Source organism: Gavia stellata, chromosome 3 (assembly GCF_030936135.1).
Source record: "Gavia stellata isolate bGavSte3 chromosome 3, bGavSte3.hap2, whole genome shotgun sequence".
Taxonomy (NCBI): Eukaryota; Metazoa; Chordata; class Aves; order Gaviiformes; family Gaviidae; genus Gavia; species Gavia stellata.
Window position 1 is genome coordinate 46,258,654 of NC_082596.1, and position 10,458 is coordinate 46,269,111.

The window sequence follows — 10,458 nt, forward strand, 5'->3', positions numbered from 1 at the left end:
TTCTAGCTCTACTAAACCTTTTCTGCTTCCAAAAGTTACACCATTTCTTTACTTTCCCAGGATATACCAGCTGGCACTAAGGGGGAAATACGAAAGCAAAGGGTAAGACTGAAGCTTAGTTGATATGTTCTACATTCAACTGGCTGTTGGAAACAGATCGATTTTTTTTCCCTCTTATTAACCATTTCACACTTTGCTTTGAAATGTAGGAGGCTTATGAATTGCAAGAGCTACACTGTAAGTGTGAGTTACTTGCGCCTTTACCCCTTCTGGGATGAAGTCGTCACCTGCATCAATAAACCTCCAGAGCTATTTTTGGTATGCTCCGCTGGGCTCGGTGCCTCCTGGGGGTTCCTCTGAACCTCGCTGTGCTGCTTCCGTGGGCTCCATGGCAGGTCTAGGCAAAATGTGCTTAACAGTCCTGCCAGAGAAATATATTGTGCTCTGGGAACAGTGATCCAGCATACCTCATTTAATATTCTGAAACGATTTTTCTTGATTCTGCTGTGGTTTATCCAGATATTTCACATTTTCTGATCCACAACCTTGCTAGTAATGGATGCTTGGTAGGGACATAAACGCTGTCATGAGAAGAACTAAGCTGGCGATAGCTTAGCTTGGGCCTTTCTTCCCTCTTTGATAACAAACATAGTTCTGGCACCCTTCCATTTCCAGAAAGCTGAGTTACAAAAGTTGCTGCCCTTCTCAGAAAGCCTGACAAGGAAGGGGATTTGGTGGAGCTGTCATAAATGGGGAAACTAAAGTGAGGCTCACAGGCTGTTATTTAGGCACATAAGCAAGTGGCCTGATGTAAAAAAAAAAAGGGGGGTGGGGGGGGAGACCCAAACATTTCTGCTGCATTGTTGAAACTTTGGTCCTAATCATTTAGTTGGTGCAAAGCACATGCCAAGGCTTCAGGCAACAGAATTGCTCGGATCATTTCCTACCTGCTTTGCAAAGTGGCGATTAGTAGAACAGTGGCATTAACAAGAGAGCTTTCCATGAGCTTTCAAAGTAAAAACATAAAGAATCCCTAAAAGACCAACTACTTGTAAAACGTGAGAGGGAAGCTCTAGGCCTGACTTTTCAGAAGTGGGTACAAGGCTTTGCCTGCAGGCAGCGTGACCGTCAGAGCCATCGGCCACCGTCTGCAATCCCCGCGCCTCCTTGGCTCCCCCAAGGAGGGGAAACCTCCTGTCTTCTGCACTCGACCTTTGTGTTGCCTTTCCTGCACGGGGATGGATGCCGCTCGTCTCCGAGTGCCCTCTCATCCACATTTGCCGTAAACACCCAGAACACCTGTTTACTCTGACTCACCCACTCCTCACGCAGACTCTCCCTTTTTCTGACAGCAGACCTCACTCAGGTAGTATGTGCTGCTAATATCCTTTCAGGACCATGTAATAACATGCCTTCTATCCAATTCCTAACACCCTTCAATCAGCTCAGCCAGTGGGCTAACTGCTTACGCTCCTGTGATTTATATAAGTGCAATTACTTTAAACTGCATTACTCCGGTGTTGTGCTGGTGAAAATGCCCCGAGAGGGAGTACCTCACTGGTGAATCAGACCCTTTACTTTTAACAAACATACAAAAGAACAGATCCCGAGCCAGTGAAAATCTGCATGGCTCCATTCATTTCAACACACAAACTTAAACCAGCTCAAGGTCTGAATCACAGCTCATGTAACAGACTATTTAGATACAGACTAATGCCTCACATCCTGAAATGCAATGCTTTCCCAGAGTTGGCAGGGGAAGGGGACTTCTCAGATGGAACAGAGCTGAGAGGGGAGCAGGAACACAAATGCAACCTTTTAAAAATGCTTTGTGGATTTCTTCATTTCTGTGGGGTTGAGGAAAGCAACGGCTTGTGTCTCTGCAAACACTGCTCTCCCTTCTGGGAAGAGCTGCATCTGTTCCTCCACCCCAGCTGCGAAGCAGGTACCTGGGAAGTCCCCTTCCTTGCCACTTTCCCTTTCATCCCATAGCCTGGGTGTGTCCCCTGCAGCCTGGAAATCCATGTGACACCTTTCACTGTCAGACACCAGAGTTAGATACCGAACAACCGAATCTTTTTAATCAGTTCTTGAAAATGGCTAACTTTCTCTGCACTTGTTTTGGTGTCCCCGAGACTAAGAAGTCACGCAGCTTGACAAAGCACTTTACTTTTACATGTCTTGACAGAACCAGAGGGATTTTTTTTTTCCCCAAGTCTGTTCCAACACCTGCTGCAAAGAAGGGCTGGGGTGGTCTCTGTAGAACACCCCTCCGCACCGCCTCCCGCCAGGACAGAGCCTTAGCGGCACACCGGCACGGCATACCGGTATGTGCCCAGGCAGGTGCAGTTAACACACAAGGAGGGAGGGGAAGGGGTGGGAGGGCAGAGCAAGAGTCAATCAGAGTGTAATTTGTGTTAGAAATTTGCCAGCATTCAGCTGTCCATACTTTCAAAATGCAAATATTTTAAAATTAAAAAACCTATCTGTGACTAAACATCTCCTCTAAATCAATCTAGATAACCAGAAAATTCTGAGGCACATTTAAGAGACTTTCATCCTAAATGAAATACATAATACAGATTATACCTTCATAGGAAATCAAGAGGTCCTAAATATACTAATGGAGAAGGACGTTTAAGAGACATTTAAATCACCCAGGCTATAATTTTGAGGGGTTTGCTTATCTGTGCATCTTTTAACTGCTTTGGATAATTAGGAAAATTTCCTTGGCAGTGCTCTAAGAGGATAGGCAAAAGAGTGACATAACTACTCCCAAGGAAGGAAAGGTCGAGGTTTTGCATTCTGCAGATTTTTAAAGTAAAAATGAAAGTGTTCTTTACTTGAACAGTCTGAAGCAGTATGCATATTATACAAAACCTCTTGGCCTGCTCTGAAACATCATCTTTTCCAGGGCTTCTGCCTCTCCTTGAACTCACTTGCAGTATCTCGCTGGCCCTTCTGCCTGGAAGGGCGCAGGTTAGGGAGGCAGGCTGCTCGTCTCCAGCCTTTCCTAAACACAACCATTCAAAGGCAGTTCCCAAACGGAGCAAGCACACAGTCAGTTCAAAGGCTTCCATTAGCTCTGCCGGCTAACTTGTTATCTTGTAATGTCCCCCCCTTCTGCCCTTAATGAACAGCTTGTTCCACTGTAATTCTTTTATCAAACATCTGGAAAGCAGACTTGTTTTAAAAAAGAAAAAACAAAAAGGAAAAAAAAAAAGACGTTTCAGTGCCTATGACTTATCCAGGTCTCTGTCAGAAAGAAGAAAAGAATTCAGCTGAATCAGTAAACTGACCTTCTTTTTAAAGCACTTTGACCAAAACATTTTTCTAGACCGAGATTCTACAGAGCAACACACACCCACTTTGCAGCAGGATAACGCGCTCTGACCACAGCTTGTGCCTCTGTTCACAGCTGTCTCCAGCGGGAGGAGCTGAAACCTGAACCAAACCCTCCGAGCAGGGATTGGATCCCTCCTGCCAGCAGCCAGAGAGCCCTCCCAGAAAAACAGCCTGTTTGGAAGAGTGCTTGAGAACATCCCGAAGTGATTGGAGGAGCGGAAAACCCTTCCCCCCTGCACCTGACTAGTGGGTATTTACAGCACTTTTCAAGGCGCCTCTGCACTGCCACTACACAACCAGAGTGGATGGACTGCGCGGGGCAGGCAACGCCATAGGGACCGATGCGCTCGCAGTGATAGCGTGTGCGTGTGTGCTGCACACCAGCCGGGGACCGTTACACCGACCCACGAGGAGAGCCTGGGAGAAGGAGAAGCGCCGCATCCAAAATGCCACGCTCCTTCCTGGTCAAGAAACATTTCAATTCATCCAAGAAGCCGAATTACAGCGAACTGGACACTCATACAGGTAACAAAACGAAATCTAATGCCACCACGTTGCTTCTGAGGTTGCGGTCATTGCGTGGCAGTAGCGAGGAGGGGTGGGATTACTTTTCGGGCTTGGGGGAATGGGTTAGTTCATTGCTAGCTCTTTTTCCTTTTGCTTACAAGGATGGGGTTTTGAGAAATACGTCAGTGCTGCCCAGAAGGAACCATAAAGTTTGCTCATCCATTCGAACTCGGGTACTTAGAGAGGATTTGGAGTTTTCCTGTTCTGTATCTGCTGGTGGTGGAATTGAAACTTTTATACAAATCCTTCAGGAAGTTTGACTGCTTCATTGTATCAGGCTGCACAGATTTAGAAATAGCACGCTGCCTTCAAGAGACTCTCCAACTGTAATTTGGCTGTTCCAGGGCACTGTCTCTACCCATCAGAATATACATGTGAAATAGTATTTCCTTAATCCTCCTTATATTCAGATGACCATACTGAGTGTTTAATTTATGCACCTTTTAATCCCCAAAATGTTAATTTTGCTGCCTTTTGAAATACTTTTTGGTTCTCTTACCTTAAAATTTTCTTCTTTCTCCAGTGATTATATCCCCATACCTGTATGAAAGCTATCCAGTCCCTATCATACCACAGCCAGAGATCCTGAGCTCAGTAGCTTATAATCCCATTACTGTGTGGACTACAACCGGGCTGCTACCGTCTCCATTACCTAACGACCTCTCTCCACTTTCTGGATACCCTTCGTCTCTGGGAAGAGTCAGCCCACCTCCACCTTCTGACACCTCCTCCAAAGATCACAGCGGTTCAGAAAGTCCCATTAGCGATGAAGAAGAGAGAATCCAGTCCAAGCTTTCAGACCCCCATGCAATCGAAGCCGAAAAGTTTCAGTGCAGTTTATGCAACAAGACCTATTCAACTTTCTCTGGCTTGGCCAAACATAAGCAGCTGCACTGTGATGCCCAGTCTAGGAAATCATTCAGCTGCAAGTACTGTGACAAGGAGTATGTCAGCCTGGGAGCGCTTAAGATGCACATCAGGACCCACACACTACCCTGTGTCTGCAAGATCTGCGGCAAGGCTTTCTCTAGACCCTGGCTACTTCAAGGACACATTAGAACTCACACTGGTAAGAACAACTGCAGTTTCTTATTGCTGTAACATCAGGATGCCCTTTTGCTATTTTTCTCCACAGGCGGAAAAAACCACAGTGTTTCTTTACTAATCTTGAAATGCATACGCAAAATTTCAAATGTATCATCAAAAGGCTAAATTCTCCTTCTTGAGGGGTGGGTGGGAGGGGAGGGCAGCATGGTCTCATAACTGTGGGCCAGATACTGGCGTAAATCAGCGTTGCTCCCTTGATAATTTTAGGACAGTTTAGCCTATTTCCACTAGCTGAAGGTTTTGCTTTAAGGACTTTCTGTTAACTTTCAGGCTTTGGAAATTGCTAACTTTGAGAAGGCTCCAGCTGACTCTGAAATCAAGCAGCAAAACAGAAAGGCGATGCATGAGGGGCTGCTTTCTGACTCCTTAAGCAATTGGCAAGCTTTGCGCGTGCTATCTCAAGTCCTTAAGAATTAGAAACACAACATCGCCAAAGCGGTCTTTTTTTCCAGTGGGGCAAAAACTTGATTTTTAGCATAATGCTGGGTGCAATGTGATCTCTGTACTGCTGTTTGCTGCTTTTCAGTCAAAGCCCTTGTCCCCAGTAATTCACACAGCGCTAAGCAGGAAAAGTTCTATGAAAATATTTGAAAATGTTGGGAGGAGCCCAACCTAAAACTACTGTCTGCACCTGTAGATGCAGAAGATGTCAGCAGCTTGTCTTCGGAGACTGCACTGAGCAGCATATTCTGAAAAGACTGAGTTCTGCAAGTACAGTCAGCAGTGCTGAAAGCTGTTGTATCTGTGGCCTGATTAACTTTTTATTACATGTTCTTTAATAAAACAAACCCTTTCTATTTGTTTGTTTGTTTGTTCCTTAGGATAAAAGTGGGTTCTACCTGTCCTAAATATGTACTTCTTTTTTAAAGCTTTATCCTATTTTTCCTTGATGTTTCCTTTTTAGGAGAGAAGCCGTTTTCCTGTCCTCACTGCAACAGGGCTTTTGCAGACAGATCCAATCTGAGGGCTCATCTGCAGACCCACTCGGATGTGAAGAAATACCAGTGCAAAAATTGCTCCAAAACTTTCTCCAGAATGTCTCTTCTACACAAACATGAGGAATCTGGCTGCTGTGTAGCACATTGAGTCATGCAGTCAATGTTTACCTGGACTCGATGCATTTCTCCACTTCTGTTCCAAATGATAAGTGGAAATCCAAAGGCGTTTTCTCGTCTACTTTTCAGCCAAAAAAACCCCAAAACACCACCAAACAAGCAAACAAACAAAATAGGGGAAGAACTTAGAATGTCAGTAGAAATGAGCTTTAAGTAGTTTCTGTTCAGTGACATATTCGCATTCTTAAGTGTGAATTCTGAAACATGGGGAAAGACACCATGCATGACATTTCAAGTAGATCTAAAGGAAGAAGCATTATCAGCTTTCTTTATAGATGAAGCCAAATGTAGGTCGTCTTTTCTTGCTTAGAAAAGGCTGCAAAGTTAACAATACATTCCTGCCAAGCCATTTCAACCAAAGAAACAGTATTTTAAGTGGAACTTTTAATAAAAATACTACCCAACTGAATTTTGCTAGACACCATTTATCTCAGGTGCCTTAAAAAGTATTCCAAGTTTACCTTAGTAAATGTTTAATATTATTCATTGCTGTGTTTTTTATTTTATTTTATTAGAAGCCAAGGCCTTCATTAATGATCTGAAATGCTTTAAAACTGCATAATTAAGAGAGGAAAAAAAAAACATGTAAGAGAATGTACGAAACATTGAAAGCCACAAATTAACCGCATGTGCCTTTTTAAAAAAAGAAAAAAAAAAGACTGTAGCTTCAGACATTCCTGGTGCATGCTTGACCATCTTTTAATATGGACTAGTTTCTCTAAACTTTAATATTTTAAAAAACGGGAATAAGTGCAAGAGAGGGGGTTCACGGGAGTTTGACAATTATTTTTTTAAAATGCACAAAGGAAATGCAATATTTTCAGCATAACCCCTCCAAGTGCCTTTTTTATTGATGATTTTGTAAAGTATGTGGACATAATGTAAATATTTTTATTTTTATATGATTGAATGTGTTATGAATGAAAGTGAATTGTTGCCTATAGCAGCATCTATAGATAACTTGAAGAAAGTGTGAAGTGAAATTTATGTTGTTTTCTAGCCACTTTTTTACAATAAACATTTTTAAGTAAGATTTCTGTTGTTTGTTCTAATTAAAGAAAACCACCATGTCTGGTTTATCAAGGCTTTGGAACATAGAAAAATGCAAGTGTCTCTACATGACCAAATGAATATAAAAGTGAATTTCAGGTGTGAATCCTTAGTTCACAAGTACTGAACATTGGAAAGGAATATACCCATTGCATTTTAAGACCTTTAAAACCGTACAGAGCATTTTTTTTCTAGAGTCACTGCTTTAAAACACTGTCACTTGTTTGCTTCTTACAACAGCAGGACAACTTTGTGAAATATATTTTATCAAAAACATTTAAAAGAAACTTCTTCCTTGCATTTTAACAGTTGAAAGGATGCTATTAGAGCAGCCTTATTATAGTACTTTTCCTGAGACTCTGACATTAGGAAATCTGGGCCTGATCCAAAGTTCATTAAAGTCAGTGGAGCCTTACAGGAGTTCAGTAATGTTTGCATGATGCTCTTTTAAAGTAGTAGTCAAGTCACAGTCCGATATACTTTATATGGTCATTTCAGAAAGATTAAAGATATTCTTACTAAAGTAGCTCACATATCAGAACTGTCAAGTGAATGTATTATGACTGTATATCAGCTAATATATCATGGGAAGGAATTATCCAGTAATAAAAAGTAGAATTATTTTTCCTCAAATGATTTGACTAAGGACTCCAAGATCTGAACTATATAAAAGCATTGCAACATCAACATATCATGTCTCATTATTACTGCCTAGTGCAAAATAACACTACTTTCAACTTTTAACAAAGCACAAAGCTCAAAAACAGATAAGCACTAGTTGGCATCCAAGCTAAAAAGGACTATGTCTACATTAGGGTACCAGCAGGAGCAAGTAATAGAAAAACCAAAATTCCAACAGTTAATGAGAGGATTACAGTTGGATAAACACAAAGTGCAAATTTCTAGAAAAAGATTACATTTCAGTAAAATAATGCAACAGACCATGTATGTCTCCGCCAGCTGAGTCCTGCAGAGGAGTGCTTCAGCAGGACTGCGCTGGAGTAACTTGGACAACAGGCGCATGATGGAAGTTTTATACCTTGTCCCCATGGGAAGCACTGTACTAAAAAAAGATCAGCTCAAATGAAGCTTTTCATATTCTCCAAGCATCTTCTGACAAAATCTCAAGGTTGTAACAACCATTCCCTAGGACCTGTTAGATTTTTTTCAGGAAATAGCTAGAGCGTTCAAGAAAGATAGGGTTAGTGGGAATTTGTGAAGTAACATTTCAAAATGAACACATGAAGGCATCAAATACCCTTGAAAAGTTTCATGGGGTTACTCTATTAATTTGCACTTCCATGTCATTCACTTTGAAGTTCTTAAGCTCCAGCAGCTCTTTGTGCAGTCTTCTCTTCCCAGAGCAAAGTTTACCGGTGTATGAGTAAAGCTCTGGCAGTCAATAGCTATTTGTACTGTCAAAGTTCTAGGTTTGCTCTCCTGTGTCATGTCACAAAGGCTTTTCCATTGTTTTAATTCACACTTTAAATTCTCTACGCCCATAGTAAATGAAATAGCATAACAGCTTGACTTCTTGAATGAGTGGAAATGCTGCTGTTGTCCTTAAGGGAAATCAGATGAGACTTCATCAAAATACAGTATGCTAAACCAAACACAAGTGGAACTGGTCTGATTTGGAGATGACAATTAAGATATGCTACTTTGCATGCCTGTAACACCTGTACTCATAAAACACAAAGATGGGAAAGGCTAGAAGCTCTTCTGGCTCATCTCTTTAATTGAAACACAGTGCTCTATCATACATTCCTAGCTCTCTGTCCAGTTGCAGCATAAACTTCCCAGGCAGCTGAATTTCTCTTGTTTTTCTTGTGAGACTGCTTTCTATTTGCTGTCAGGACATTCCTCCAAAATATTTTCTATTAATAGTTTTACCTCAGTATTCTAGAAATGCCCTTCTGTACCTGCACAAGCTATTTATCAATGTAAATTGAATTCTGTTCTGAGCTGCTGGTCAATGACTCCTGTGACTTTCTTGAGATGTGAGGGAAAAGCTCCCTCCATGACGAAGCTACCCATTGAATCTCTTTGGCCATTACTACATTTCTTACAAGACATCTCTGATTCTATATCCAAATAATCAACTTTTAAAATCTTTCTTAAGAAAATGTGCTCCCCGCACTCCAAATACCTTTATTGCTCTTTTCTGAAATAAATCACTTTTTTATTTTTAATTTTTGACACCAGTGCTAAATGTAATTCTTTTAAGTGAAAAGTTAAGCTATCAAAATGCCAGCCTCTCTTCTAAAGGCACCTGCATGATATCAACCTATATACAATATATTTCATAGCTATATTTTAACTGTTCACTAATGTGTTGCTTAAAATCAGTAGATCTGGGGAACGGACTTTTGCCCAGAGGTTACTCCAAATGCTCTAAATACATATCTCTTTGGCTTAAGATTGCCCATTACAGGGAATAAGAGCTAGATCCTTCCTTTAGTATGTTCTGGCAATTTACTTTCACCTCCTGAGTGTACTTTCAGTGTGTGGAGAAAAGCCGAACCACCACAGCACATGTGTGGTTACAAGTCAAATGTATGAGTTTCTCGAGGCTGAAGGCAATAATTGATTCATTTTGGTTTCCTCTGTTCTCTTCCCTTGCTTTTCACCTCAGAGGTTGCAGAATGAAGTAAGACATGCACGAATTGAAGACAGAACAGAGTACACATTTATGCTGAAAGCACTGCAATTATCCATCTTACATGGAGTTCAGAAAAGCATCTTATGCACTCGCCAAAGAGTTAAAATAAGTGCCTCTCAGATCAAGGCACCATGAAAACTGTCTTCTGTATTTTACTCTATCATTTGGATTATTCTCGCTCCTGTTATTGTTAAGCAAGCTCAGGGCCTATTACTTTAAGTTCCCTAAAATCATATAAAAAAGAAGCACCCTAAAGATCCTGTAATTTCAATTAAAAAAGGAAGGATAATGGGAAACCTGGCAATTGAATTCTAATGTCTTGTGCTACAGCCAATTTCCCCTGCCACTAAAACAAATCAATATTTCATCTTAAAATATATTTTTATTTTTGAATAAGACATTTTCAATGATGAACGTTACTGCTTTAGAAATAATGTTTTTTACTAGCTGTCCCAGATGTTTGGGTTTGTGTCTTTAACATAGGTGTTTTAACAGTTAAAATATATAAATTATAATTGTGCTTCACAGAAATATAAAGAGTGGCATGTGAGAAGCACACTCCAACCTGCATATATTGTAGTATCGAATGACAGCTGCAAGAAATAAGAACAG

The 10,458-nt window shown here is 41.2% G+C and overlaps 1 protein-coding gene across 1 annotated transcript; it reads left to right on the top strand.

Annotated features, from left to right (window-relative positions):
* The first annotated feature begins 3,667 nt into the window (after window positions 1–3,667).
* SNAI2 (snail family transcriptional repressor 2) lies at window positions 3,668–7,153 on the top strand. The gene is made up of 3 exons (XM_009817823.2): window positions 3,668–3,870; window positions 4,436–4,981; window positions 5,924–7,153. The coding sequence occupies exons 1-3, from the start codon at window positions 3,792–3,794 to the stop codon at window positions 6,103–6,105; spliced, it is 807 nt and encodes a 268-aa protein (XP_009816125.2). The 5' UTR covers window positions 3,668–3,791; the 3' UTR covers window positions 6,106–7,153.
* Window positions 7,154–10,458: the final 3,305 nt, after the last annotated feature.

Bases quoted from the DNA above. Each gene is read 5' to 3' on its own strand.
- SNAI2 (XM_009817823.2), top strand. From the start codon at position 3,792: ATGCCACGCTCCTTCCTGGTCAAGAAACATTTCAATTCATCCAAGAAG. The intron at 3,871-4,435 runs GTAACAAAACGA...TTCTTTCTCCAG, and splicing joins CGAACTGGACACTCATACAG to TGATTATATCCCCATACCTG. The intron at 4,982-5,923 runs GTAAGAACAACT...TTTCCTTTTTAG, and splicing joins ACACATTAGAACTCACACTG to GAGAGAAGCCGTTTTCCTGT.